General features: G+C 45.1%; 1 protein-coding gene across 1 annotated transcript in view; it reads right to left on the bottom strand.

The window, feature by feature from the left end:
• Positions 1-26,933, bottom strand: part of SLC5A12 (solute carrier family 5 member 12) — a 93,847-nt gene that overhangs the window by 24,458 nt on the left and 42,456 nt on the right. Inside the window, exons 7-9 of the mRNA XM_040410425.1 lie at positions 14,247-14,376; positions 9,827-9,915; positions 8,742-8,854 (exon numbers count right to left, since the gene is read on the bottom strand). Coding sequence (XP_040266359.1) covers positions 8,742-8,854; positions 9,827-9,915; positions 14,247-14,376 — 332 coding nt within the window. The remainder of the gene's footprint in view (positions 1-8,741; positions 8,855-9,826; positions 9,916-14,246; positions 14,377-26,933) is intronic.

Genomic DNA, 26,933 nt, shown 5'->3' with positions numbered 1-26,933 from the left:
GGAAGGCACATGTGCAGGCCCGTCTGAAGTTTGCCAATGAACACCTGAATGATTCAGAGAGTGACTGGGAGAAGGTGCTGTGGTCTGATGAGACCAAAATAGAGCTCTTTGGCATTAACTCAACTCGCTGTGTTTGGAGGAAGAAAAATGCTGCCTATGACCCCCAAAACACCGTCCCCACCGTCAAGCATGGGGGTGGAAACATTTTGCTTTGGGGGTGTTTTTCTGCTAAGGGCACAGGACAACTTATTCGCATAAACGGGAAAATGGACGGAGCCATGTATCGTGAAATCCTGAGCGACAACCTCCTTCCCTCTGCCAGGAAACTGAAAATGGGTCGTGGATGGGTGTTCCAGCACGACAATGACCCAAAACATACAGCAAAGGCAACAAAGGAGTGGCTCAAGAAGAAGCACATTAAGGTCATGGAGTGGCCTAGTCAGTCTCCGGACCTTAATCCAATCGAAAACCTATGGAGGGAGCTCAAGCTCAGAGTTGCACAGAGACAGCCTCGAAACCTTAGGGATTTAGAGATGATCTGCAAAGAGGAGTGGACCAACATTCCTCCTAAAATGTGCGCAAACTTGGTCATCAATTACAAGAAACGTTTGACCTCTGTGCTTGCAAACAAGGGTTTTTCCACCAAGTATTAAGTCTTTTTTTGTTAGAGGGTTCAAATACTTATTTCACTCAATGAAATGCAAATCAGTTGCTATCTTTTATTTAAAGTTATTTTTTCGATTTTCCTTTTGATGTGCTATCTGCCACTGTTACAATAAACCTACCATTGAAATGATACTGTTCTGAGACTTTTCATTTCTTTGTCATTGGACAAACTTACAAAATCAGTGAGGGGTCAAATAATTATTTCCGCCACTGTATGTCAGTTTTATAAAATGTCATGTTATGCAATGCTATGTGTTTCCCTGTTACTGTGAAAGTTGCATGTACAGGCCTGCTAGGGGTGTCATTCCAGCTCTTAGTCATTAGAGGGAGCTAGGGAGCCCTAGTTTATATAAGGCCCAGACAGGGAAGCAAAAGTCAGTCTAGTGGAGAGCTCAGAAGTTTCTAGAGCCTAAGAAAGCTGAGAGGGACAGAGGCAAAGTGCAGAGAAGTAAGAGGTACTCAAAATAACAGAGGAGGTACTTTCTAAAGCTACAACCAGGGATATAAAGCCAGAACTAGGTTATTGGGCCTTGGTGAAGATTTGCTATATTCCAGGATCAGTCAGAGATAGAGTGCAAGCTCCTGTACTGCAAGACCTGTGTTTAACACTCTGTAATCACCTTACTTAATCTGTATTGCCTGCATCAACCGTATTGAAAAATCGACTGTATGCTAAGGAACTGCGATTCCGTAAATGTCTCCATGAAACCTACTAAAGTTGGAGTTCTGTTTTAACCTCACGGTGTTCCTCATTTATTCCTGCTATCCGCAAACGGCGTGCCACCGTTTAATTGGCACTGGCGTCACGAACAATTTCTACCATCACCTGCCTATGCAGAGAGTCAGCCGTCTCAGGTTAGTGTCTATTGCACTACTACACCCAGGAACACCTTTACACACAACTTGAGTACGCTGCACCTCTCTTTTGGCGTCACGAACAGGATACGCACGCTTTCTAGTGCAAGAAGCGTGAACTTTGTGCGTTATACAGTTGCCCTGTGACCAAAGTGACAAATTGCCTGTTTATTTAAAGTGGACTTTGTGGACTGAAAATCATACCAAAAGTGTTCCTAAAACCTCTAAAAAGCGCTGTGCAGTGTTGCGCTACCAAGAGGAAGAAAATCGCCACATTGGAGTGTGGTTTTGTGGACTTTTTACAATCCTGCTTGCTGTCAGTGAATGGACAGCGTTTTGCTAAAGATGGCCACCGGCCGCCTGGAGTAAAGTTTCCCGCGCTGCTGAGGACCTTCGTGGGTGGATCCCTGCAAAGACACAGAGAATCCCGCCCCTCGTCATCATCGCACCGCCGCGGCCCTGCTTCTTCTACGTCACCGCGTACTCAGGACGTCCGGAATCTCTCGAGACTTGGTCTGCGCAAACCCGGCGATACCGGTAAGAACTTGTAACCGGAGGGAAGGGGATTGTTCCGGCCCCTTTAGTCGCCAGCGGCCATATCTCAATAGACTACCATGTCAGAACCGGGAGTGCCTGAGCAGCCGGCCCCGGGAGAGCTTGCGGCTCCTAATCATCCTACAGCCCCCAGCATGATGCCCTTTACCATGCCTTACTATTTCGGGGCCCCATGGTTCCCCCGCTACAGAGGAGAGACCCATACCCTAAGGGACTTTAAAGAAAAGTTGCTGGAATTATTCAAACTGTACCCCATAAATGCCGACCAGCAAATGGAAATCCTGCTAGCGCAGCTGGAGGGAGCTGCCCGCAGGGAGGTATTATCCTGGCCTGCTACTGAGCGGAGTACTCTAGAACAGATATTCACCCGCCTCAGGGCCACTTTTGAAACTAGGACTGCCTCAGAGATAAAGATGCACTTCTTTGGCAAGAAACAGAAGTCCGGTGAGTCCCTCCGTGACTATGCCCTATCACTTCAGGAGGCTTTAGGGGCTGTAATTCAGATAGATCCCAAAGAGGCTGATAACCAGGACCAGACCCTGAGGGAACAATTTATCAACGGGGTGTCTAGTGAACAAATAAGGACCCAATTAAAGATGCTGTCCGCCCAGCACCCTAACAGTACCTTTCTGGACTTTAAAGAACTGGCTATAAAAATTCTGGGGTCAGCAGTATCTCAAGAGTTGAACACCCCACCTGAGTCGTCAGCCAGCATACCGAAACCGCTTGTCCCTAACCAAGCTCAGGTCGGTCAAGCTGTTCAAGCTTCAGCTACTGAGACTAACGCCATGCTGACAGAGCAAGTAAATCACCTCACTAAAAGTCTAGAGAGAGTGTGCAGAAAAATAGAGGAATGGGAAAAACCCATAATGCTAGAAGAAGAGTTCCTGTCACCTCCTAGGCCGTTCCCACCTCCTTACCAAGAGACTCACCCCAGGGATCCTGGGAGGCGTAATAGAGATCGCAAGCGGCCCGTGTGTACATACTGCAAAAAGCTGGGACACACAGAATCCACGTGCTGGCAGTTAAACGGGCAACCCCTGAGGCTGAGGACCACCCCTCGGGAGGTAGAACACTAGGTCCAGAGGATCCAAATTGGATGCCACGGTATGTAGGATCCCATCCTAAAATCAATATAGAGATCAACGGGGTCCCCTTTGAAGCCCTATTAGATACTGGGTCTCAAGTCACTACTATTCAGCTGCCTGCATTTGAAAAGTTCTGGGACACCAACCAGTTGACCCAACCGCCTGAATCCTGGGTGGAAATTATCGCCAGCAATGGCAAACCAGTAAAGGTTCATGGATACTGGGAACCCACCCTGCAGGTGGGAGAAGTAACCCTGCCTCAACAGGGAGTGATCGTAGTACAGGCCGGTGACAGAGGAGGACATCCTGTCATTCTAGGCACCAATGTCTTCAAAAACTGTTATTCAGAAATACTTGCTGTATTACATCAGACTTTGCCCACAGCTTCCTCTGCATCCAGGAGGGTGATTCAAAAGACTATTACTGTGTTAAGTGCCCAACAGAGGTTTGCTAATGGGAGAGGAGAAATTTGTACTGCCAGGATTAGTGATATTAAGCCTGTGACTTTGCCTCCTAATTCTCAAACTCTTTTATGGTGTCGTGCTGTCCTGGGAGTCCAAGGCCGAGACTATCCAGCCCTGGTGGAACCAATCCAGATGGAGGATTACCCTTTTGTGAGAGCTGCCAAGTCCCTGGTGAATGTCTCCCAAGGTAAAGTACCTGTCCGTCTGATTAACCTGAGTGATCATCCTGTGGCGCTTAATAAGCATTGCCGTGTTGCCCAGCTTTCTCAGGTATCCTTCCAAGACATCATTCGTCTTCCAGTGACAGAAAAGCCGCCAGCCGCAGTCAGCGGATGCTCGCCGGTGACCCAGCCACAAGTGCCCTGGTGGGAAGAGCTCCATGTGGGGGACGAGACTACCCCCCAACATCAACAAGAAGGGATCCTACAGCTGGTCAAAGAGTACCACCAGGCGTTCAGTAAGCATGCTACTGATTATGGGGAGGTGAGTGCCATACAACACACCATACCTACTGGCTCTCATCCTCCTATCAAGGAGAGATACAGACCCTTACCGCCTACTTCATATCAGACTGTAAAAGAAATGATCCAAGAGATGAAAGACTCTAATGTAATCCGGGACAGCCGTAGTCCGTGGGCTGCACCCCTGGTCCTTGTAAAGAAGAAGGATGGTGGTATCCGTTTCTGTGTGGATTATAGGAAAATTAATCAAATAACCCACAAAGATGCATACCCACTGCCCCGCATTGAGGAGTCACTAACTGCTCTGGGCTCCTCTGCCTATTTCTCCACATTGGACTTGACCAGTGGCTACTGGCAAGTACCCATGGCCCCTGCAGATAGGGAAAAGACTGCTTTCACCACTCCCATGGGCCTGTTCGAATTCAATTGTATGCCGTTCGGGCTATGTAATGCCCCAGGAACTTTCCAGAGACTAATGGAACGGTGTTTGGGTCACAAAAACTTCGAAACAGTGCTGCTGTATCTAGATGACGTCATTGTGTACTCAAAAACATATGAAGACCATCTGAAACATTTGGCAGAAGTATTTGAAATCCTTATCAAATATGGCTTGAAGGTAAAGCCATCCAAGTGTCACCTGCTCAAACCTGCAGTAAGATACCTGGGGCATGTGGTAAGTGGAGAGGGCGTGCAACCTGACCCTGATAAATTAGCAGCTGTCCGTAATTGGCCGGTTCCTACTACCGTCAAAGAGGTGAGGAGTTTCCTTGGTTTTGCCGGCTATTATAGACGTTTTATCCCCCATTTTGCTCAAATAGCTGATCCTATCCAGGAGCTCTTGAGGGGGCAACCCAAGAAAAGTCCTAGAACTCCTGTGCCCATTGAGTGGAATGAGGAAAGAGAGATAGCGTTCCAATTGCTAAAAAAGAAACTGACCGAACCTCCAGTGTTAGGTTATCCAGATTATAGCAAGCCTTTCCATCTTTATACCGATGCTAGCAAGCGAGGCCTGGGAGCTGTGTTAGCCCAAATCCAAGAGGGAAAAGAGAGAGTGATAGCATATGCAAGCCGCTCCCTGAAAGGAGCTGAGAAAAATGACCAGAATTATAGTTCCTTCAAACTAGAGTTCCTGGCATTAGTGTGGGCAGTGACAGAAAAATTCAAGGATTATCTAGCCGCCACCCCGTTCATTGCATTCACTGACAATAACCCTCTGGCACATCTAAATACAGCTAAATTGGGAGCCTTGGAGCAGAGATGGGCCTCTCGCCTTGCCAACTATAATTTCTCTGTAAAGTATCGTGCTGGACGTACTAATGATAATGCTGATGCTTTATCCAGGCTTCCCACAGAGACAGCTCCTGATGATGTGCGAGATGCTTGGGAAGATGTAGAGATGCCGGCTTTCTATAACAAATTTGCTCAACAGGACCAGGCTCGAGCTACCAATAACAGAGCTGCAGTTCCTTCACCCCCCAGTAGACCTGATCCTAAAGAAGAAAGGTGGGTGAAACTACAGTCTGAAAGTAGAGTGCTGGGTGAGTTGTTGGACTTCATTACTAGTGGCAGAGCCCTGAGAGGATTCGGCGTAAGAGTGCAGATCCTGAGCTCATCAAACTGTGGAGACAGCGCCATCAACTCTTCATACAAAAGGGCCTATTGCTACGGAGAAGCCTAGACCCAGTGTCCAACGAAAGAGTACACCAGATTCTCATACCCCGACGAGATGCAGGTATGGTGTTGGAGATGTACCACAATCAATCCGGTCACTTTGGGGTCCAAAAGACTGAGGCTACTATCCGCCAGCGGTTTTACTGGGTGGGCATGAGAGAAGACATGGAGAAGTGGTGTCGAGAGTGTGTAGCCTGTGCCTTAAAACGGAGTGAGCACCATGATCAGAGGGCACCACTGAGACCCATTGTAAGTACCCGTCCTCTTGAACTTGTCGCCATCGACCATGTGAAACTGGAGCCTAGTCGCTCAGGGTATGCTTATGCCATGACTGTTATTGACCATTTCACTAAGTTTGTTGTAGCAGTGCCTGTGAGAGACCAGACAGCCAAGACTACAGCCGAAATGTTCTGGAAGCACTTTCTCCTGCCCTATGGATGTCCAGAAAAGATCCTCACCGATCAAGGACCTGCTTTTGAGTCCCATCTGTTCCATGAACTGTGCTGCTTACACAACTGTAAGAAGATCCGGACAATGGCCTACCATCCTCAAGGTAACGGATTATGTGAAAAAATGAATCAGACCTTGATAGAGATGCTGAGGGCCGTGCCTCCTGAGAGTAGAGGAGATTGGCCCAGTCTGTTGCCACAGCTCATGTTCACATACAATCATACCATACATTGTTCCACCGGGTATACTCCTTTTTACTTGATGTTTGGGCGCCAAGGGACATTGCCTGCTGATCATTCATTGGACATACACGTACCTGATTGCATTAACCCATTACCTAACACCGACTGGGTTGCTGAACATCAAAGGCGATTGAATACAGCCAACGCCATTGTTCAGGAACGTATGGACTATGCAAGGGACCGACAGCAGAGAGACTATGATCAAGCAGCCCATGCAGAACCCTTGACAATAGGGGCCGTGATATGGTTAAAGAATAACCGCTGTACCAGTAAATTGGACAGTAAGTGGGAGCGAAGTCCCTATGTTGTCACGGCAATCCCAAATGTTGGAACTCACACTTATGAGATCACCCGGGAAGACAAGGGATCCCAAATTGTACCCCGAAACCGGTTAAAGCTCTGCCTGACACCAGAACCTAGTGCTGAGAGTTCTGGATCTGAATATCCTGTGTCAGAGTCAGCAATACAGCCCGAGGATCCTATGCAGGCTGTTAGTAATCTGAGGTATGACGCTGATCCCATGCATTGGCTTCTGACACCTTAGTTGAACTTGCTGGTGCCTGCTCCGGCACCTACTGTAACTTCACCTCCGGAAGAGCTGGTTCAAGATGCCCCGGATCCAGTTCCCCCTCTAGTGGATCTAATTGTTCCAGTTGTTCCAGTTGTTCCTGACCAAGATCTCCCTGTTGGAGACCCTCCTGTTGTTCCTCTCCCTTCTACCTCGTTGCTAAGGGAAGAGGAGACCCCTGTTTTGAGAAGGTCTACCCGGATGACCAGGGGACGCCCGCCAGTCCGTTTAGGAGACTTTGACTATTCTGGTGGTGTCTCCTCCCAAACAGTTGCCACTGGCAATACCTTACTTGACATTTGTGCGCAAGAATGGACTCCTCCACGTGAGCCCTTGCCTGTGATACACCCACAGGAAACTCCTGGGTAGTTCCGTTTTTATACTGTTTTATCTATTTTGCTGTTCTATTATGGACTTATTCATTGTCATGGACTATCCTGGTTATAATGTTACGCTGTGCCAGGTCAGCGCCCCAGTTCCATTCACTATCCTGAGAGAAGAGAACGACGCCCCTTGTCACTACCCTTCACCTTTGCCAATTGGACCTGATGTGAATGTAAATGCAGATGAATTACATGTATGTATGCCTGCATGTTTCTATTTTCTGTTTCAGGTAGAGATTCCAGTTGGGCGAGCCCTGATGGAGTACGAGGTCGTACTCAGCTTAAAGCAGTGGGGTATGTAGTGTACGGGGACTGTAATACCCGTCACTACAAAAGTGTCACTTGGTGTGCTGTCGTCCCTCCTTAATCATGGGAAGTTGGTATATGTCAGTTTTATAAAATGTCATGTTATGCAATGCTATGTGTTTCCCTGTTACTGTGAAAGTTGCATGTACAGGCCTGCTAGGGGTGTCATTCCAGCTCTTAGTCATTAGAGGGAGCTAGGGAGCCCTAGTTTATATAAGGCCCAGACAGGGAAGCAAAAGTCAGTCTAGTGGAGAGCTCAGAGGTTTCTAGAGCCTTAGAAAGCTGAGAGGGACAGAGGCAAAGTGCAGAGAAGTAAGAGGTACTCAAAATAACAGAGGAGGTACTTTCTAAAGCTACAACCAAGGATATAAAGCCAGAACTAGGTTATTGGGCCTTGGTGAAGATTTGCTATATTCCAGGATCAGTCAGAGATAGAGTGCAAGCTCCTGTACTGCAAGACCTGTGTTTAACACTCTGTAATCACCTTACTTAATCTGTATTGCCTGCATCAACCGTATTGAAAAATCGACTGTATGCCAAGGAACTGCGATTCCGTAAATGTCTCCATGAAACCTACTAAAGTTGGAGTTCTGTTTTAACCTCACGGTGTTCCTCATTTATTCCTGCTATCCGCAAACGGCGTGCCACCGTTTAATTGGCACTGGCGTCACGAACAATTTCTACCATCACCTGCCTAAGCAGAGAGTCAGCCGTCTCAGGTTAGTGTCTATTGCACTACTACACCCAGGAACACCTTTACACACAACTTGAGTACGCTGCACATCCTGGTGTTTATTATTCCTGTATTGTGACATCACCATGTTTATTATCTCTGAACTGTGACATCACTATTTATTATTCCTGTGCTGTGACATCATATTGCACATTATCACACTACTGTGATGTTACTGTCATAGTAGAAGGCGGCACCATTCCAAATTTTGCTACAGATGCACATGATTTACTTGTTAGGCCCCTGCTCATAACACATTTATACATTTTTTATTTTATTTTGTAACAGCCAATACTCACATAAGCCTTTACTAATCCAGGTACTCTTCCTGTCTGATAAATTCTTGAAAAAGCTCTTAACAAAGTCTTCATAGGTGACAGTAGCGAGAGCATTGATGCTGGCGGCCACTGTGCTGTGATATAGTATAAAATATCAAACAGGAGCTAGACATTCTTAAAGGCCAACCATCTATCAGATATTAATTTTGTAGGCTCCCACTCTAATTAAGTAATTTACAGCAAGACGAACAGTGACATAGCTACTACATGAAGACACAATGCAGCTGTGACACTGTGATAGTAACTATCTGCCACTAAGGGGAGCTCACCACACACAGATTTATACAGCCTCTATTGAATTTAATACTAGCTGTAGAAATTCACATTCAGTTTGCTCCCCCTAGTGATGCCCGGGCTCGCACGACATCTAAGCCAGAGGAGGAGGATGAATTAGGAGAGGAGGGCGGGCCAGAGGACTCCAAGGGGAGCTGTTATGCCGGCACATCAGAGAGGGGCCTGGGCACTTGTGGCCATAACGCCGCCCCTGGGCACTTGCGGGACCTAATCTGCATATCTTGATAAAGTGTTTTTTATAGCTTGTGGACGTGGGAAAGACAGAATAATGGTACTGTTTTTATGTTGGGCAACTGTGCTATAACATGATATGAGCGGTCTAAAATGCGTAGGTGAAAGACTCCCTTTAAATGGAGTCTTCTTTTGTTACAGATGTATTCCCCTCTACACATTTATAGCATATCCACAGGACTTGCTCCTATCTTGAGAAAAGGGCCACTGTGAAAGGAGAGGTGGCCTCGCGTGCACAGCTCTTCATTCACTGATATGAGCCAGCATGCACAGCTATTTTTGTAAATACCATAAAAGTGAATGGACAGAGCCGCACATGTGCAGCCATCTCTTCATTCACAGCACTGCAAGATGGGGCCCTGTTCTCAAGATAGGAGTATGTCCGGGGGGTCAGAACTGCACCTATCGGACATTAATAGATATGCCGTAAATGCCCATATGGTGCAACCCCTTTAACTACCATTGACTAGCCAGGCAATACATTTACGAATTAATATTATTTAAATTCAATGTCTTGTTACCTTAATGTCCCACTGAAGGCGCATGCTACAAAGAGACCCGGAAGTCCTGGCATTTTTGAAAATATATCCATAACAAAATAAGGCATCATCTATTAATACAAATATGAATATTTTAGCTGCTTACCATCACTCATTTCCATTTTATTGGCAAACACTATAACATAATCAGTGAGGAAAGTTATAAAGTACTTAATCTAAGGTAAATGCATTGGATGAGATTTAAATTTCCGTATCTGCATTTGACTTTATTTCATAGCTAGGCAGAAAAATCTGTGCAATTTACCGTATGTTTTTACAGGGTCTGCACTTCATAGTAACAAATGCTTCATTTCCTTTAAAATTTAATTTGTCTGCCTGCAGTAATCACCACTAGGGGGAGCATAGGCTTATTGCATAGGAAATTATTTAATCACAGTTGAAGCTCTAGTCAGTAAGCTCTTAGGCTCCCTCTAGTGGTAGCTTCAGGCTATTACAGTCGAAGTAATGCTGAGCATTTGCCACAATTGAGATACAGTATATACTACTAAAGAAAGCACAGAATATTGGACCTATATAGTTATAGAAAGACCGGATCGATATTAACGCAATGAATATATAATCATTTTTGTTTAACAATGACCAATTTAAATAAAAGTCTCCAAATTGTGTAAATTGCATTATACAGTCCTGATCAAAAGTTTAAGACCACTTGAAAATGGCAAAAAATCCTATTTAGCATGGCTGGATCTTAACAAGGTTCCAAGTAGAGCTTCAAAATGCAACAAGAAGAAATGGGAGTGAGAAAACATTTTTTGAGCGTTCAATTTAATGAAAACAACAAATAAACTGAAACAGGCTGTTTTTCAGCTGATCAAAAGTTTAGGACCACACCTCCAAAAAACCGCTAAACCCCCCCAAAACAGAAATCCAACTTCCAAACATGAACTCAGTAATGAGTAGCTCCGCCGTTATTGTTTATCACTTCAAAAATTCGTTTTGGCATGCTTGATGCAAGCGTTTCTATGAGATGAGTGGGAACATTTCTCCAAGTGGTGAAGACGGCCGCACGAAGGCCATCTACTGTCTGGAACTGTTGTCCATTTTTGTAAACTTCCCTTGCCATCCATCCCCAAAGGTTCTCAATTGGATTTAGATCAGGGGAACACGCAGGATGGGCCAAAAGAGTGATGTTATTCCCCTGGAAGAAGTCCCTTGTCCTGCGAGCATTGTGTACTGTAGGGTTGTCCTGTTGAAAAACCCAGTCGATACCACACAGACGAGGACCCTCAGTCATGAGGAATGCTCTCTGCAACATCTGGACATAGCCAGCGGCCGTTTGACGTCCCTGCACTTCCTGAAGCTCCATTGTTCCACTGAAGGAAAAAGCACCCCAGACCACTATGGCGCCTCCTCCACTGTGGCGTGTAGAAAACATCTCAGGTGGGATCTGCTTGTCATGCCAGTAACGTTGGAAACCATCAGGACCATCAAGGTTAAATTTTTTCTCATCAGAGAATAAAACTTTCTTCCACCTTTGAATGTCCCATGTTTGGTGCTCTCTTGCAAAGTCCAAACGAGCAGTTCTGTGGCGTTCAAGGAGACGAGGTCTTTGAAGATGTTTTTTGTTTTTGAAGCCCTTCAGTCTCAGATGCCGTCTGATGGTTATGGGGCTGCAGTCAGCACCAGTAAGGGCCTTAATTTGGGTCGAGGATCGTCCAGTGTCTTGACGGACAGCCAATTGGATCCTCCGGCTCAGTGATGGTGAAATTTTTTTGGGTCTTCCACTTGACTTTTTTGTTCCATAACCCTCAGGATCATTTAAGAAATTCCAAATGACTGTCTTACTGCGTCCCACCTCAGCAGCGATGGTGCACTGTGAGAGACCCTGCTTATGCAGTTCAACAACCCGACCACGTTCAAAAAGGGAGAGTTTTTTTGCCTTTGCCATCACAACGTGTGACTACCTGACAGAAAATGACAATGAATCCACATCTTTGCACAGATTTGGCCTTTTAAAGGCATGTGGTCCTAAACTTTGGATCCGCTGAAAAACAGCCTGTTTCCGTTTAATTGTTATTTTCATTAAATTGAATGCTCAAAAAATGTTTTGTCTCGCTCTCATTTCTTCTTGTTGCATGTTGAAGCTCCACTTGGAACCTTGTTAAGATTCAACAATGTAAAATATGAGGTCTTAAACTTTTGATCAGGACTGTGCTAAAGAAACAAATGAAATGTGATTTAGATGTGTGCTTAAATTTGCACAGTTTTCTGTATTTAGAATCAATACATTTGTCTGAATGCTTCTGGCCATGTTCCTGCCTAATGGGTTTTCCGAGACCCCAAAGTTATAAAATACAAAAAAGCTTTACTCACCTGTCCAGTGACCCAGCATTTCAGTTGTGCCCCTCTGCTGCTCCCAGTTGCCTATGTTTCTGGTCGCAAAAACTGCACATTTGCGACTTTTTGAATAGCACTAGCGCAACATTTTTTGTGCAAGTGCCATTACTCTGCTGTCCTCTCCACTTTTCTGATGGGCGTGGCAAGGGCATAGAAGAACATTGAAATCTACGCCAACCAGGTGCTCCTCAGGGGGACGGACTGCCGGATGCTTTGTATGCCTTGTCATAAATCAGGCGCAGTGCGCCTGGTTATCATAACCTGGTGTAAGGTTCTGGGCTATGCTAAATCTGGCTCATAGACAACTGGGAGCACCAGAGTGGGAGCACTTAAGAAGTGAGGGATTAGGGGAACATTGCTTATTTGTCTTAATTTATACCATCCACCACTTTTAGCACAATTTTTTTAGGTATTGAAAATCACTCTAACATTGCCCTTGGATTCAAATCCAGGGCCTTAGGCAACGCAACTGTGCTAACCGCTGAACCAACATGGAATGTCATTTATCCCAAAGTGTCTCTTCAGTATTTCGAGGAACTTAAGAATTATAAAATACAAGAAATTATATCTGAAGTTAAGTTTGTCTGTACATAGGGAGGCTCAGCCTCAAAACCCACAACCAAATTACTGATAATTACTGGGCTGCACCTGCAATTTAAAGGGGTTGTCTCACTTCAGCAAATTACATTTATCATGTAGAGAAAGTTAATACAAGGCACTTACTAATGTATTGTGATTGTCCATATTGCTTCCTTTGTTAGTTGGATTCATTTTTCCATCACATTTTTCCATCACATTTTTCCATCACTGTTCATTTCCAGGGGTTACGACTAGAGATGAGCAAAGTATTCAAAAATTCGATTCGGTTGCTTCGGCAAATTTTACAAAAAAATTCACTTTGTGATGAATTACTTTGTCATGAAGCTCACTTCTTTGTAAGTAGTGGGTGCAAAAACAGGGAGTGGCGATTTCGTCGCTCCCCGTGATTGTACCCCTCAGATACAGCGTTCATAGCTGATCTCGGTATCTGACAGCAATAATACAGTGTAAAATAAAATAAATAAATAAATAAAATCATACTTCTAGCGGAAAATCTCGGGCAGCCAGTGATGACGTCATCACGTCGGGCAGCCATTGATGACGTCATACATAACCAAGAATGGGATTTTGTGCAAGATCTTAAATCAAGATGGCGGCGGCCAGCCAAATGGTTGAGATAAGTATGATTTTTTTTTTGTTTTTTACCGCCATTCAAGGAAAATCGATTCTCTACTACTAAACACAAGGAACTTCTTGAGGTGAATTTGAATCGCTAAACACTAGTTACGACCACCCTGCAATCCAGAAACGGTGGCCGTGGTTGTCGTCTACAGGAAAAAGCCCCAGCCTCTCTAGTGGCCAGGACAGTGGAAGTGCACATAGGCACACATGCGCAGCAGCCCCAGTCACAGCCACCTCGTATCTCCGCTGCAGCGGTGGTCATAACCCCTGAATACGAGCAGTGTATAATGTGATGGAAAAATGAATCCAGCCAGCAAAGGAGGCAATATGGACAATCACAATACATTAGGAAGTGGCTTGTATTAACTTTCGCTACATGATGAATGCCATTTACTAAAGTGACACAACCCCTTTAAACCCCTGCAGTTGTAGCCCAGTGATTAGCAGTAATAACCATGCGATTACCACTGCGTACACGGGATGTCATCCACACCAATATCTGCATGAGTTACTTGCGGCCTCATATTTTCCTGCAGGTTGGCAGCAGCAGATTCACCCTATAAATTGCAAAGGGTGAAATATGCAATAAAAATATGCAGCATAAATTGACCTTCCCAGAATTAAAAATTGACTCCCAAGATCAATTTACTCTATACTTTTTTTCACAGCACGTAGGTGATAGTTTAGAGGGCGCAAACAAATTCATGGCAGCAAATCCACATTGTTTCAGAGTTGGAGGCTCCTTTCATCTTCTGATCAGTGTAATCAGAATTAACTACCAGCCGCTTTCCTATCAGTACGCTGAGTTTTGCTGATTACATACCTGGTCGGGAGCTTTTATAAACCCAGCAGTCCAAGGATCACAGCCTTCATTGTGTGCGTACATGACTAAACCCGAGAACACGGCGCATGTCAAGATAATCCAGAGACCAATCAAGTTAAGATAAAGGGCTCTGAAAAAAGAAAACCATTTAAGTTACCCTAGATAAGCAGGCTTTTCCCTTAGAAAAAGAAGTAATATTCGATGTGATGGTCAATTGAGCTGTGATGGTCACTTAAGTTGTTCAATATTTCCAGGATATACAAACATACAAAAAATTTTGCAAATTTTGCAAATGATAGTTCTCTGGTAAAGGCACCACCATGAGTATAGTGCTCGGCTATCTCCATCAGTCCCATAGACAGAGACTAGAGCACAGCTCCAGTTCAAACCGGGACTTGGGACCTCCATTCATGTGATCAGTGGTGGTCCTAGTGGTCAAATATTCGTCAACTTTCCTGGGTAACAGGTGATAAATTCTGCTTGAGATTGAACAGTTCATACAGCCAGGATGCATGGACAGCACCCATTTCTATTCACATTGATACAGAAAAGGATGTGGGTGGGGGCGAAGGAGGGTCTCTTGATGCAAGTATATCAAGAGCTGCTTGTACATGCTCCTGCCCAGCATCTTCCTCTATCTATAACATGCTTCCAGCACCTAGCTGACAGGAAAGTGTTAATACATTATGTTTTTGAAGGTTATTTTGCACGGGTCAATCATCAGGACAATTATTGGGATAATTGTTCTCAGAAATGGTCATTCTCAATAACTGACCCACGTGTTGCCAATCACCCGACATGCAAGCAAAATGCTTGTTAATCAGATGATCGTAACTAGTGATGAACGAAGTATTGAAAAATTCGATTTGGCTGCTTCGCCAAATTTCCCCCAAAAATTTGCTTTGTGACAAATTACTTAGTCACAAAGCACATTTTTTTGTAAGTAGTGGGTGCAATGAGAGGGAGTGGCGATTGTGCTGCCCCCGTCATTGTACCCTTCTGATGCCGCATTCATACATGATCGCAGCATCTGATATAAATAAGAGAGTGTACAATTTTAAAAAAAATTATGAAATCGTACTTACCGCATCCATTTGCTCACAGCGGGCCGGCCGCTGTCATCTTGAGTCTTGAGTAAAGATCTGCCGCGAAATCTCGCGCGGCCCTTGATGACATCATCACGTTGGCCAGTGTGGTGACGTCATACATCACCACACATTTTGTGTGAGTTCTTCAAGCAAGATGGTGGTGGCCGGCCGTCGCAAGCAAATGGATGATGTAAGTATGATTCTCTACCAAGAAGCACTTAGAAAATCCGGCTTCGTGGTAATTCGAATTTATCCTGAAATTCGGATCGAAGTCCACTTTGTGGACTTCAATTCGCTCAGCACTTATAATAGCTATCAGTCAGCAATTAAAATCTGTGTTTCTGCGGAGCAGAAAAAAAATTTGCTGCCCACAAACAATGGATCTGTATGGGAACGAACAATCAGAGTTGTGACCATTGGATGAAGTAAATGCAGCTCTCCTCTCTGCTCAACGATCAGGCAATTATCTAGAATGGGTGGTTAGTTTCGAAAAGTTATTCATGAATCATCAAGTTTAAAAGGATGATTACCGTCAAGGTAACCATATACATTAGATTAATTCAGGGCTGGGCCCCCAATTTTGGAGAAGCAGTCAACCATCTAATGTGCTTTGAAGAGCGTTCCAATTTTCCCCCAATGGTAGATATTGGTGGAAAGGATTGGATTTCAACTTGCTTGATGCTAATGCCTTTTGTTCTAAGTGGAAATTGAATACCACCACAGATGTCTGAAAGCATTTTACTCCCCATTCACAACACATGCATGCTCGGCTCAGCATGTCTATGGGGGTGTTTCAGAGGAATAGTTGCTAGCTGAATGAATATTTGGGTAACAGCTAGCAAAAGCATATGGCCAGTTTGACATGAATACTACAGCCAATTGGTATAGGTGCATGAATAGCAGATCTCAGTATAAATGAAAGATCCTTTTACACCTGCCAAGGAACAAGCCAATTATTGGGACTGACCATTCATCCTCATAATTAGTCAATGTAAAGGGGTAAGTGTATCTTACATGTTGCATGAATATATATAGGGATAGGACGCTAAAATAAAATAACAAAATCTTTATTATGTTGTCTCAATAAAATATAGGGGTGTCTACCCACACTGCACGAAGCAGCAACTTGAACCGTAACTGATTGATGGGACCACCCTCATAGTAACCACATAGATGGTGGGACCATATCGGGATGAATGAAGGGTGGATCCCACAAACTGAAACCCACCAACACTCAGGGGGGCAAAACACCACAAGGTCCTAGGTGTGTGACCTGGGTGGGGTACTATATAGCTGGATAACTGGTACCAGGTGTAACACCAGGTATCACTCCTAACAGTGAGTGTCAGCGCGCAGACATCCACTGCATTAACATAGTACAGGTGCAGGACTGTGGCAGGGGAAAACCCTTGACTCCGTCTGATATGACTGGCGCACCGATTCCCCTGACACTGTCCTCAATGGTAAGTGCTCAACGCGTTTACATGCACTAGACATGCATTTCATCAGGAGCAACGTGCACCACAAATAGTAAAACCCAAAGCCTCTGACATAAATGTTTGACTGAGACTATGAACAGAAGGGAGAGGTAAGGTGACCTGCCTATCACCGAGTTCCTCTTGTAGTGTCAGGTACGGTATCGTCACTGGAACCTACGCTCCTGCCTAAGCCGACCACCTCTAGGTTGAGGGGCAGCGTGCTGGTGTGCAAACAAATCGGAGCTGTAATGGCCGCAAATGTCCCAGTGTTCAGAGAGGACCTGGCGCACGGCCTCCTGGGAACTGTCATACGTGCCAATAATTCTGACAATATTGTCACCGATATCCGTCTTCTTGGGGGATAACAGAAGGTCCCTGTTGGTACTTAATGAATGTTGATACGCCTGTCTCAGGCATCGCTGGGGATAACCCTGACGCCGGAACCTCTTTTGAAGATCTCTTGCAGCCACCCTAAAGTCACTGAGTTGAGTACAAGTCCTCCTCACCCTTAAATATTGTCCCTTTGGGATCCCTCTTTTCAGGGCCAAAGGGTGCCCACTCTCCCATTTTAGCAAGTTGTTAGTAGCTGTGGGCTTCCTGAATACATTGGTACTGATGTGACCACCAGCATCCAGTGAAATGGTGAGATCCAAGAAGGAAATGCAGTTGGAATCGATCTCCGACGTAAAAAATAGCCCAAATGCATTGGTACTAAGGGCTGAAACAAACTCCTGGAACAAGACCCTATCCCCCCCCCCCCCCCCCACCCACACACAGGACTAGCACATCATCGATGTATCTGATGCAGAGGGGAATGACAGATGTGAATTGCTCCATGTCCTCAGAGAAGACCATCTCCCTCTCCCACCAGCCCAGGTAGAGATTCGCAAAAGTCGCGGCACAGGGACTGCCCATTGCGACCCCCCTGAGCTGGTGGACGATCCGCCCATCAAACAAGAACACATTGTGTTTGAGAATGAAATCCAAAAGTTCCATTACAAAAGTATTGTGGTTCCTACAGTGTTCGCCTCTTTGCTGAAGGAACGTGAGGACCGCTCTCCAGCCCAAATCATGACGAATTGAGCTGTAGAGCGCCTCCACGTCCAAACTGGCGAAAAATGTATCCTTGTCACAATGGACATCGTTCAGACGTCCCAGTACCTCCATGGTGTCCCTGACATGTGAGGGTAAACTGCTGACAAATGGGCATAAAACAGTGTCCACGTACATACTGATGTTGGCTGTGAGGCAATTGGTCCCAGACACTATAGGCCTGCCCTTTAGAGGCTCATACCCCTTGTGAACTTTGGGAAGACAGTAAAAGGCGGCTGTGACTGGGTGCGCAGGTAGAAGAAAAGCTAATTCAGTTTTTTCAATAAGCTTTTGCTCTAGAGCTCTGTTTAAAATATAGGACAGTTCCATCCTATAAGCTGATGTGGGATCAGACGGGAGTTGTTCATATGTGAGTTTATCCTTGAGCACTCTCATGCACATGTTGCGGTATTGCTCGTGCCCAAGGATCACAACGTTTCCACCTTTGTCTGAAGATTTGATCACCAGCTCATTGTCCTGTTAGAGCATCCAGAGAGCCTCTCTCTCCTGTTTATTCAGATTATCCATACTATGCTCATGGAAATCAAGCTGACTTAACTTGCTAGAGACCACAGACACAAATGTGTCAATAGGAGTACAATCACTGATGGGGGGCATTTTGGTAGATGGCAGTCTAAGATTAGTGAAGGGACCATCCCCTGGAACACGTTGTCCCTCGGCAAACAGGTCAGCCAAGAGTTGGACATCCGGCAGATCAGATGTCTCCATCCCCAGTTCTTCACACTTTCTGCGGTCATGGGTGACAAAAAACTTGTGCCATTTTAGTTTGCGTGCAAACAAATTTAGGTCTTTCACCCAGCCGAAACAGTCAAACCTCCGCATAGGGACAAACGAGAGGCCCTTCTGTAAAACTTGAGTTTCCATAGTGGTGAGAACACGGGAAGATAGGTTGATGATCTGTAAATCATCCTTCTTGGCGGTGGCTGGGATATTTGGTGTCGTTAGGGATGATTGGGAGGATGTCATTGTTTGTTCCGTAGCAGGTATTGAGATACCGGAGGGGTATTGTCTAAAAAAAAAAACCTGCTACTGTAACCTCTACCGCCTCGTCCCCTTCTGCCCTGGCCCCTATTTCTGCCACCATACGGTCTTCTATTAGACTGAGGACCTGCTCTCTTCACACCAGCAGTCTCCGCCTCAGGTTTACCCTCCGAGAATGAAATCTCTGTATCTAGCTCAAGTACATCTGAATGTTTAGTGCTATAATCAAAGATTTGCACACCAGCACGCTGCCCCTCAACCTAGAGGTGGTAGGCTTAGGCAGGAGCATAGGTTCCAGCGACGATACCGTACCTGACACTAGAGGAACTCGGTGATAGGCAGGTCACCCTACCTCTGCCTTCTGTTCATAGCCTCAGTCAAACATCTATGTCAGAGGCTTTGGGCTTTACTATTTGTGGTGCACGTTGCTCCTGATGAAATGCATGTCTAGTGCATGTAAACGCGTTGAGCACTTACCATTGAGGACAGTGTCAGGGGAATCGGTGCTCCAGTCATATAAGACGGAGTCAAAGGTTTTACCCTGCCACAGTCCTGCACCTGTACTATGTTAATGCAGTGGATGTCTGTGCTATGACACTCACTGTTAGGAGTGATACCTGGTGTTACACCTGGTACCAGTTATCCAGCTATATAGTACCCCACCCAGGTCACACATCTAGGACCTTGTGGTGTTTTGCCCCCCTGAGTGTTGGTGGGTTTTAGTTTGTGGGATCCACCCTTCATTCATCCCGATATGGTCCCACCATCTATGTGGTTACTATGAGGGTGGTCCCATAAATCAGTTACGGTTCAAGTTGCTGCTTCGTGCAGTGTGGGTAGACACCCCTATATTTTATTGAGACAACATAATAAAGATTTTGTTATTTTATTTTAGCGTCCTATCCCTATATATATTCATTTGACTGTGTAAGAGGACGCATACCCATTACACCACTTTCTAGTTTTTTGTATATCTTTTATGTAGCACCTAAAATCGTAATTTTTTATTGTCACATTTAGTGATGGACGAACATCAGCCGGGACGATTTGCGAAAGCGATCAAATGTTCGCGAACCGCAAGTTTGTGGCGGGCCCCATTCACTTTAATGGCAGGCGAACCTAAAAAACCTTCAGTTCATATTTGCAACCACCAAATACTTACTAGAAGTGCACAAATCGTCCCACAACATGGACTGTGACATACCAGAGGGGGATCAATTGCAAAAATTCCCACAAAAAAAATATGTATTTTAATCAGGGGCCATTTTTATGCATCTCAAATGGAAACTCTCAAAAATGTGCCCTGCTGGAGTCAAGAAATTTTTATTTTAGGCCATGGGAGTACAGGCCCCAAACATTAGGCATTCACCGGACAGAAAACATCAAGTGATTATGTGGCTGGAGGTATATTAGACGGTCATTGGATATCAATTTTATTGCACGCCAGTGGACTACAGGGCCCAAACATTAGGCATTCACCGAACAAAAAACATGAAGTGATTATGTGGCTGGAGATATATTAGACGGTCATTGAATATCAATTTTATTGCAGGCCAGTGGACTACAGGCCCCAAAAATTATTCATTCACCGTCCGTACCACGGTTGCATGCTTGACAGCCGTCAGAGGGTTTACCCAGTGGGCAGTAAAAGTTATGTACCTTCCCTGCCAGTGTTTGCTAGACCACATGTCTGTGGTCAGATGTATCTTGGCACCGACACTGTGTGCCAGAGATACTGTACATTCACTTGCCGCTGAACATGGCCATATAGCTCTGGGATGCCCTTCTGGGAGAAATATTTCCTTCCGGGGACCTTCCATTGCGGTGTGCCAATGGCCACAAATTTTCTTAAGGCCTCCGAGTCCACCAGTTTATATGGCAGTAGTTGGCAGGCTAGCAGTTCCGACAAGCCGGCGATCAGCAGTTGGGCAAGAGGGTTATCCGGCGTCATCAACTTTTTACGTTCGAACATTTGGGCCACGGAAGCCTGCCTTTTGCCAGATGAACGTGACGACGGCACAGTGGAAGGTGAAGTGGAGGACAAATGGGAGGAGAGAGGAAAAGGAGAAGGAGAAAAGGCAAGACGTGGAGCCCCGGGAGTGTGGCTTTGTGAGTTCTGACGGTGTTGCTCCCACTGGGCTCGGTGATGGGAGGCCAGGTGCCTTCTTAAGGCGGTCGTCCCTAGGTGAGTGTTGGGCTTACCGTGACTTATTCGTTGACAGCACAGGCTGCAGATTGCAACACTATTGTCAGCAGCTGACACATGAAAAAAAAAAACACACACTGCGGAGCCATATGCCGGTGTCCTGGGAGTGCCAGATGTGACCATGCATGGTGGATGGCTAGCTCCAGATACATTTGCAGTCTGCTTTTTGCCTCCTGTGCACTGCGAGTTCTGCCTGCTTCTCCTCCTTCTCCTCCCTATATGCTGCTCCATCTCTCCCTCTAAACTCCCCTTCTCTTCCTCTCTTGTGGGCACCCACGTGACGTCCATCGACACGTCATCATCGTCACCTTCACCACCACTGACCTTAGAGATCTCGGAGTAGGCAGCAACAGCGGGGACCACCCTCCTTGGGCTGATCTGGGTACTGTCGTCAGACCGCTGGGTGGTGGCCGTTGCTACTTCCTCTTCCTCATCCGAGGCCAAGAATGGCTGCGCATCGGTAAGGTCTGGAAATGGATGGAAAAATAATTTCTCTGACTCGAGTTGAGGGGCTATGGTGGTAGTGGTGGTGTCTTTTGGGGTGCACACAGCAGAGAGTGAGGAGGGTGCTGATACAGAGATTGAGGAGGGTGCAGAAGGCACTCAACCAACTCTGGTACGTCCTTTGACATAATCGCACGCACTTTCTCCAACTTCCCACTTAGGCTCCAGCCTGGTGCATCTGCCAGACCCCTACCACACCTGTGGAATGGCCTGCCTCTTCCTCTGCATGTCATTTTCAAAATGACCCTGTGAAAAAGTCCTTATAGAAGAGCAGTATTTGTGGAAGAAGGTATATAGAATCCCTTAATAATTATTTGCTGGAAGCAGGTATATCAAATCCTTTAATCAGTTTTTTTGGGGGCAACAGGTATATCACACCAGTTGCAATTAGTTGTTCCAATAGCGTTTGTCCCTCTGTATAGCTGCGGTATCGCAGCAGAACCGCACACAACTGCTGCACAATACAAATGCACTATATAGAAAGAATATAATAGGTCTATCACACCCCTGCCTCAATCAGTTTTTTGGGGGGCAACTGGTATATCACACCATTTGCAATTAGTTGTTCCAATAGCGTTTGTCCCTCTGTATAGCTGCGGTATCTCAGCAGAACCACACACAACTGCTGCACAATACAAACGCACTATATAGAAAGTATATTACAGGTATATCACACCCCTGCCTCAATTAGTTTTTTTGGGGGGGCAACTGGTATATCACAGCAGTTGCAATTAGTTGTTCCAATAGCGTTTGTCCCTCTGTATAGCTGCGGTATCTCAGCAGAACCGCACACAACTGCTGCACAATACAAATGCACTATATAGAAAGTATATTATAGGTATATCACACCCCTGCCTCAATCAGCTTTTTTTGGGGGGGGCAACTTGTATATCACACCAGTTGCAATTAGTTGTTTCAATAGCGTTTGTTCCTCTGTATAGCTGCGGTATCGCAGCAGAACCGCACACAACTGTTGCAAAATACAAATACACTATATAGAAAGTATATTATAGGTATATCACACCCCTGCCTCAATCAGTTTTTTGGGGGGCAACTGGTATATCACACCAGTTGCAATTAGTTATTCCAATAGCGTCTGTCCCTCTGTGTAGCTGCAGTATTGCAGCAGAACCGCACACAACTGCTGCACAATACAAATCACTATATAGAAATTATATTATAGGTATATCACACCCCTGCCTCAATCAGCTTTTTTTGGGGGAGGCAACTTGTATATCACACCAGTTGCAATTAGTTGTTTCAATAGCGTTTGTTCCTCTGTATAGCTGCGGTATCGCAGCAGAACCGCACACAACTGTTGCAAAATACAAATACACTATATAGAAAGTATATTATAGGTATATCACACCCCTGCCTCAATCAGTTTTTTGGGGGGCAACTGGTATATCACACCAGTTGCAATTAGTTATTCCAATAGCGTCTGTCCCTCTGTGTAGCTGCAGTATCGCAGCAGAACCGCACACAACTGCTGCACAATACAAATGCACTATATAGAAAGTATATTATAGGTATATCACACCCCTGCCTCAATCAGCTTTTTTGGGGGGGGGGCAACTTGTATATCACACCAGTTGCAATTAGTTGTTTCAATAGCGCTTGGTACTCCGTGTAGCTGCAGTATCGCAGCAGAAACGCACACAACTGCTGCACAATACAAATCACTATAATATACTTTCTATGTTAGAAAGTATATTATAAGTATATTACACCCCTCAGTAAGTCACACCTATTGATAGCACACCTATACCAGTCCTTAAAAGGATTTTGTGGCCCTATTAGCTAGCGTTTGGTGTTCCTAACAGTCTGTCCCTGCTCCACACAGCAACCTCTCTCTACACTGGCAAAAGACTGAATGTAAAATGGCAGCCAGATCGGGTTTATTTATAGGGTAGGGGGTGTGTCCATGTGCTAAAATGTCTTAATTGGCTGTCCTATCCCACCTGATCAGGATGTGTCATGGGTCAAAGTTCTGCACAATGCAAAAGAATATGGCGCCGGCGGACATCGCCATATGTTCGCCTGTTCGGCAAATCGCGAACGAGCAAAGTTCGTTGCGAAATGACCGCCGGGCGAACCGCAAGGCCATCTCTAGTCATATTGCCCTGTGTAGAAAAGGGATGTGCTGCAGACCATATGTAAAGTGAATTTCATGTTGAAGTGAGGGTCCTACCAACCCCTAGAACATACCTCAGGCAAAACAAACAAGGCAAGCAAATAATTCTTTATTCACAAAAAACTAGACAAAACCACACAGGACACAGTTCAGACAAGACCAACGGGAGCAAGAACAAGCAAATGCCTTGCCACATATGGAACAGATACATGGATGTCATAGGCAGAGCTGCCCAAACAGGCAGACAAGTAGATGCCTGGACCCCATGCAGAACGATACATGGCGTTCACAGACAGAGCTACATGAACAGTCAGACAAACAGATATCTGGACCTCATGCCGAACGACACATGGCGGTCACAGGCAGAGCTGTACATAGACTAGATGTCCTCCCTCTGGAGAACCCAGGAACCCTCTCTCCAAAAGCATAGACTCGGACTAGCAGATGCCTGTTCCCCACGAGGAGTATTCCATGGGCTAACAGACAACTGCACAACAAGACAGAACCGGACTAGCAGATGCTTGTTCCCCATGCAGAGTTAGTCCATGGGCGAACAGACAGAGCTGCTCACAAGACATAGAACCGGACTAGCAGATGCCTGATCCCCACACAGAGTTAGTTCCTGGGCGAACAGACAGCTGCACCAGAAGACACAGAACCAGACAAAGTGACCTTGATGTCTCACTAGGTGACCACACAGACAGGTCAGATGGAATATCCCCAGGTCAGGTGCATAGTTCCTGCACCCAGAAAAGCTGGAGACAGACTGACCCCCAAACCTACAGCTCAATAGACATTATAGCAGTTTAACAAGGTCATCTGACCACCTAGCAGACACACCCAGACCGAACATTAACCCCATCAGAACCAAACAGGGAGGGGAACATGCATCAACAGAGAACAGTACACACAGGCTGCCGTTACTACACTTTGCCCCTGGCAACCAGCCTACACATAATCCACCATAGCCAGTATGAAGAGCACAAACGTGAACACGGCAACCCGTGTCGCAGTGAACCACACTGTGACAGTGAATGAGGAATGAACACTCATGATAATGATCATTTGCCCCCCTTTCACTTTGGCCATGTGAAAGTACTCATATAAGAGAACTCTAAGGGTGGTATTACCCTGCCCGATCTTCGAAGTTATGAAAAATTAAATTTTTCTGCTTTGACGAATTTAAAAAATAAATTCGATTAGTTACAAATTACTTTGTCATGAATCACATTTAATTGCATGTAGCAGGTGCAATGATGGTAAACGTCAATCGTTCTATGCTGACCGTGGCACCTGACAGCCACATTAATCAGATTAATCAGGAGTTAAAAGCAAAACAAAATACATACTCACCTCATCCATTTGCTCGCGGAGAGGCCGTTGCAGCCATCTTGATTGAAGAAAACGTGCCAAATCTCTTGCGCACTGACGTGATGACATCACCACATCATCAAGCTGGCCGGTGCGTTTTCTTCAATCAAGATGGCTGCAACGGCCTCTCTGCAAGCAAATGGATGATGTGAGTATGTATTTTTTTGTTTTTTTACCACCATTTCAGGGAAAATTGATTCGTTACCATGAAGCACGAGAAAATTTGGCTTCGTGACAAATCAAATTTTTCCTGAAATTCAGATCAAAGTCCACTTTTTTTATTTCGATTCGTTCAACAGTAATGATAATCATCTATCGGCACTCGTTTCCACCAGCCTGATTACACAGGCAGATGCAAACTTCGAATAAAGGATGAAGGATTGCTACTGCAGTCATTCCTCCCTCATTCACTTCTATAGATGATCAGCACCACATCCCTGATGACAAAGGGAGCTGACCTGCCAATAATCAGGCATCTTTCATCCTGATGAAAGATGCCCATCAGTTGATGAAAAAAGCGTTTGCTCATCCATCGACTGACTGGCTATACGTATGGGCCAATTATCGGGAATGAGCATTCGAATTCCAGATAATTGGCCCAAAAACATGCAGAGTTGCAGACAAATAGATCCTTAAGGTAAAAATATGCAGAGGACACAGGTCTAAATGAATTGTATGTACAGATGATCAAAGCTAATCATTGCCTACACAACTCAGATGTCATCATGGAGATATCTGGTATCTGTAAAACAATTTATGGTTCATAGAGTTAATTAGCTGTGATCTAAATTGAGGCATAAATTGTTTCTTTGATAACATATTGTATGCTAAACAAATTTTTTTCCATCAAGATGTAGCTCGACTGTTATCATATTGTGTAGAAAGGCTTCGAGAGGAAAGTCCATAGTTATGTGATCCAGGGAGACACCGGTTGGTCAGGTTATACTGCCACTTGCATTTTCCTGTAGATTCTCAGATGATCACAAGATGTATAGTATATTATTAGGACAACCCCACAGTTCCTTTGGGTTTACCCCACCAAAACATTGTGGTCAAAGTCTCTAGCAAGACCATTATGGCCCCACATCATAATTGCTTTAAGTTACTTAACATGTGACACATGTGTATTCGTGAATGAAAGTGGCGTGCCTGGTGCTACATTTTCTGCAGAATGTAGGAATTTTGGAGAAATCCATACAGGATTATGAACACCCTATTGTTGATCCACTTGGTTTAGGCAAGAAATTTTCCTGGTGAAATTACCAGCTATTTTGAGGCAGTTTCTTCCTGGAAAAACAGCTGAAAAGGATTGATTGGCGCCCAGGGTCAACAACAAGTCATTGAACTGTCTGTACCCATGTCACCTATGTTTGCTATTTAAGTTTAAAGGCTAGATGTGCTTATCAGCTCAACCAGCCCATGAAGAAATTTTATTTCCTCCGCTCTTCCTCCTACATCATGTATGCAACTGGATTTGTCAGGACCCCATTATTATAAGTTGGGTCAAGTCACTCACTATGCGACCAGTGCCTTTAACCTCTTAGTGCCTCAATGGAATTTATTCCAGTTTCCCACTACATTGTGTGTAATAATAAATGGTGCCATTAGAAAATCCAAGTGGTTTTGCAAAAAACAAGCTCTTGTATGGCTTTGTGAATGTAAAAATAAACTGTTATGGCTCCATGAGGGCAGGAAGTAAAAAATAAAAATCACAAGGTCCTGAAAGGCTTCATAGCACACTACATTGTTAGATTTTTTATTTTAATATAAATCTGGTCTAAAATAATTATCCCTTTTTGGTGGCAGATGCCT

Source organism: Bufo bufo, chromosome 10 (assembly GCF_905171765.1).
Source record: "Bufo bufo chromosome 10, aBufBuf1.1, whole genome shotgun sequence".
Classification (NCBI taxonomy): Eukaryota; Metazoa; Chordata; class Amphibia; order Anura; family Bufonidae; genus Bufo; species Bufo bufo.
This window is presented reverse-complemented; position numbering and strand designations above follow the sequence as displayed.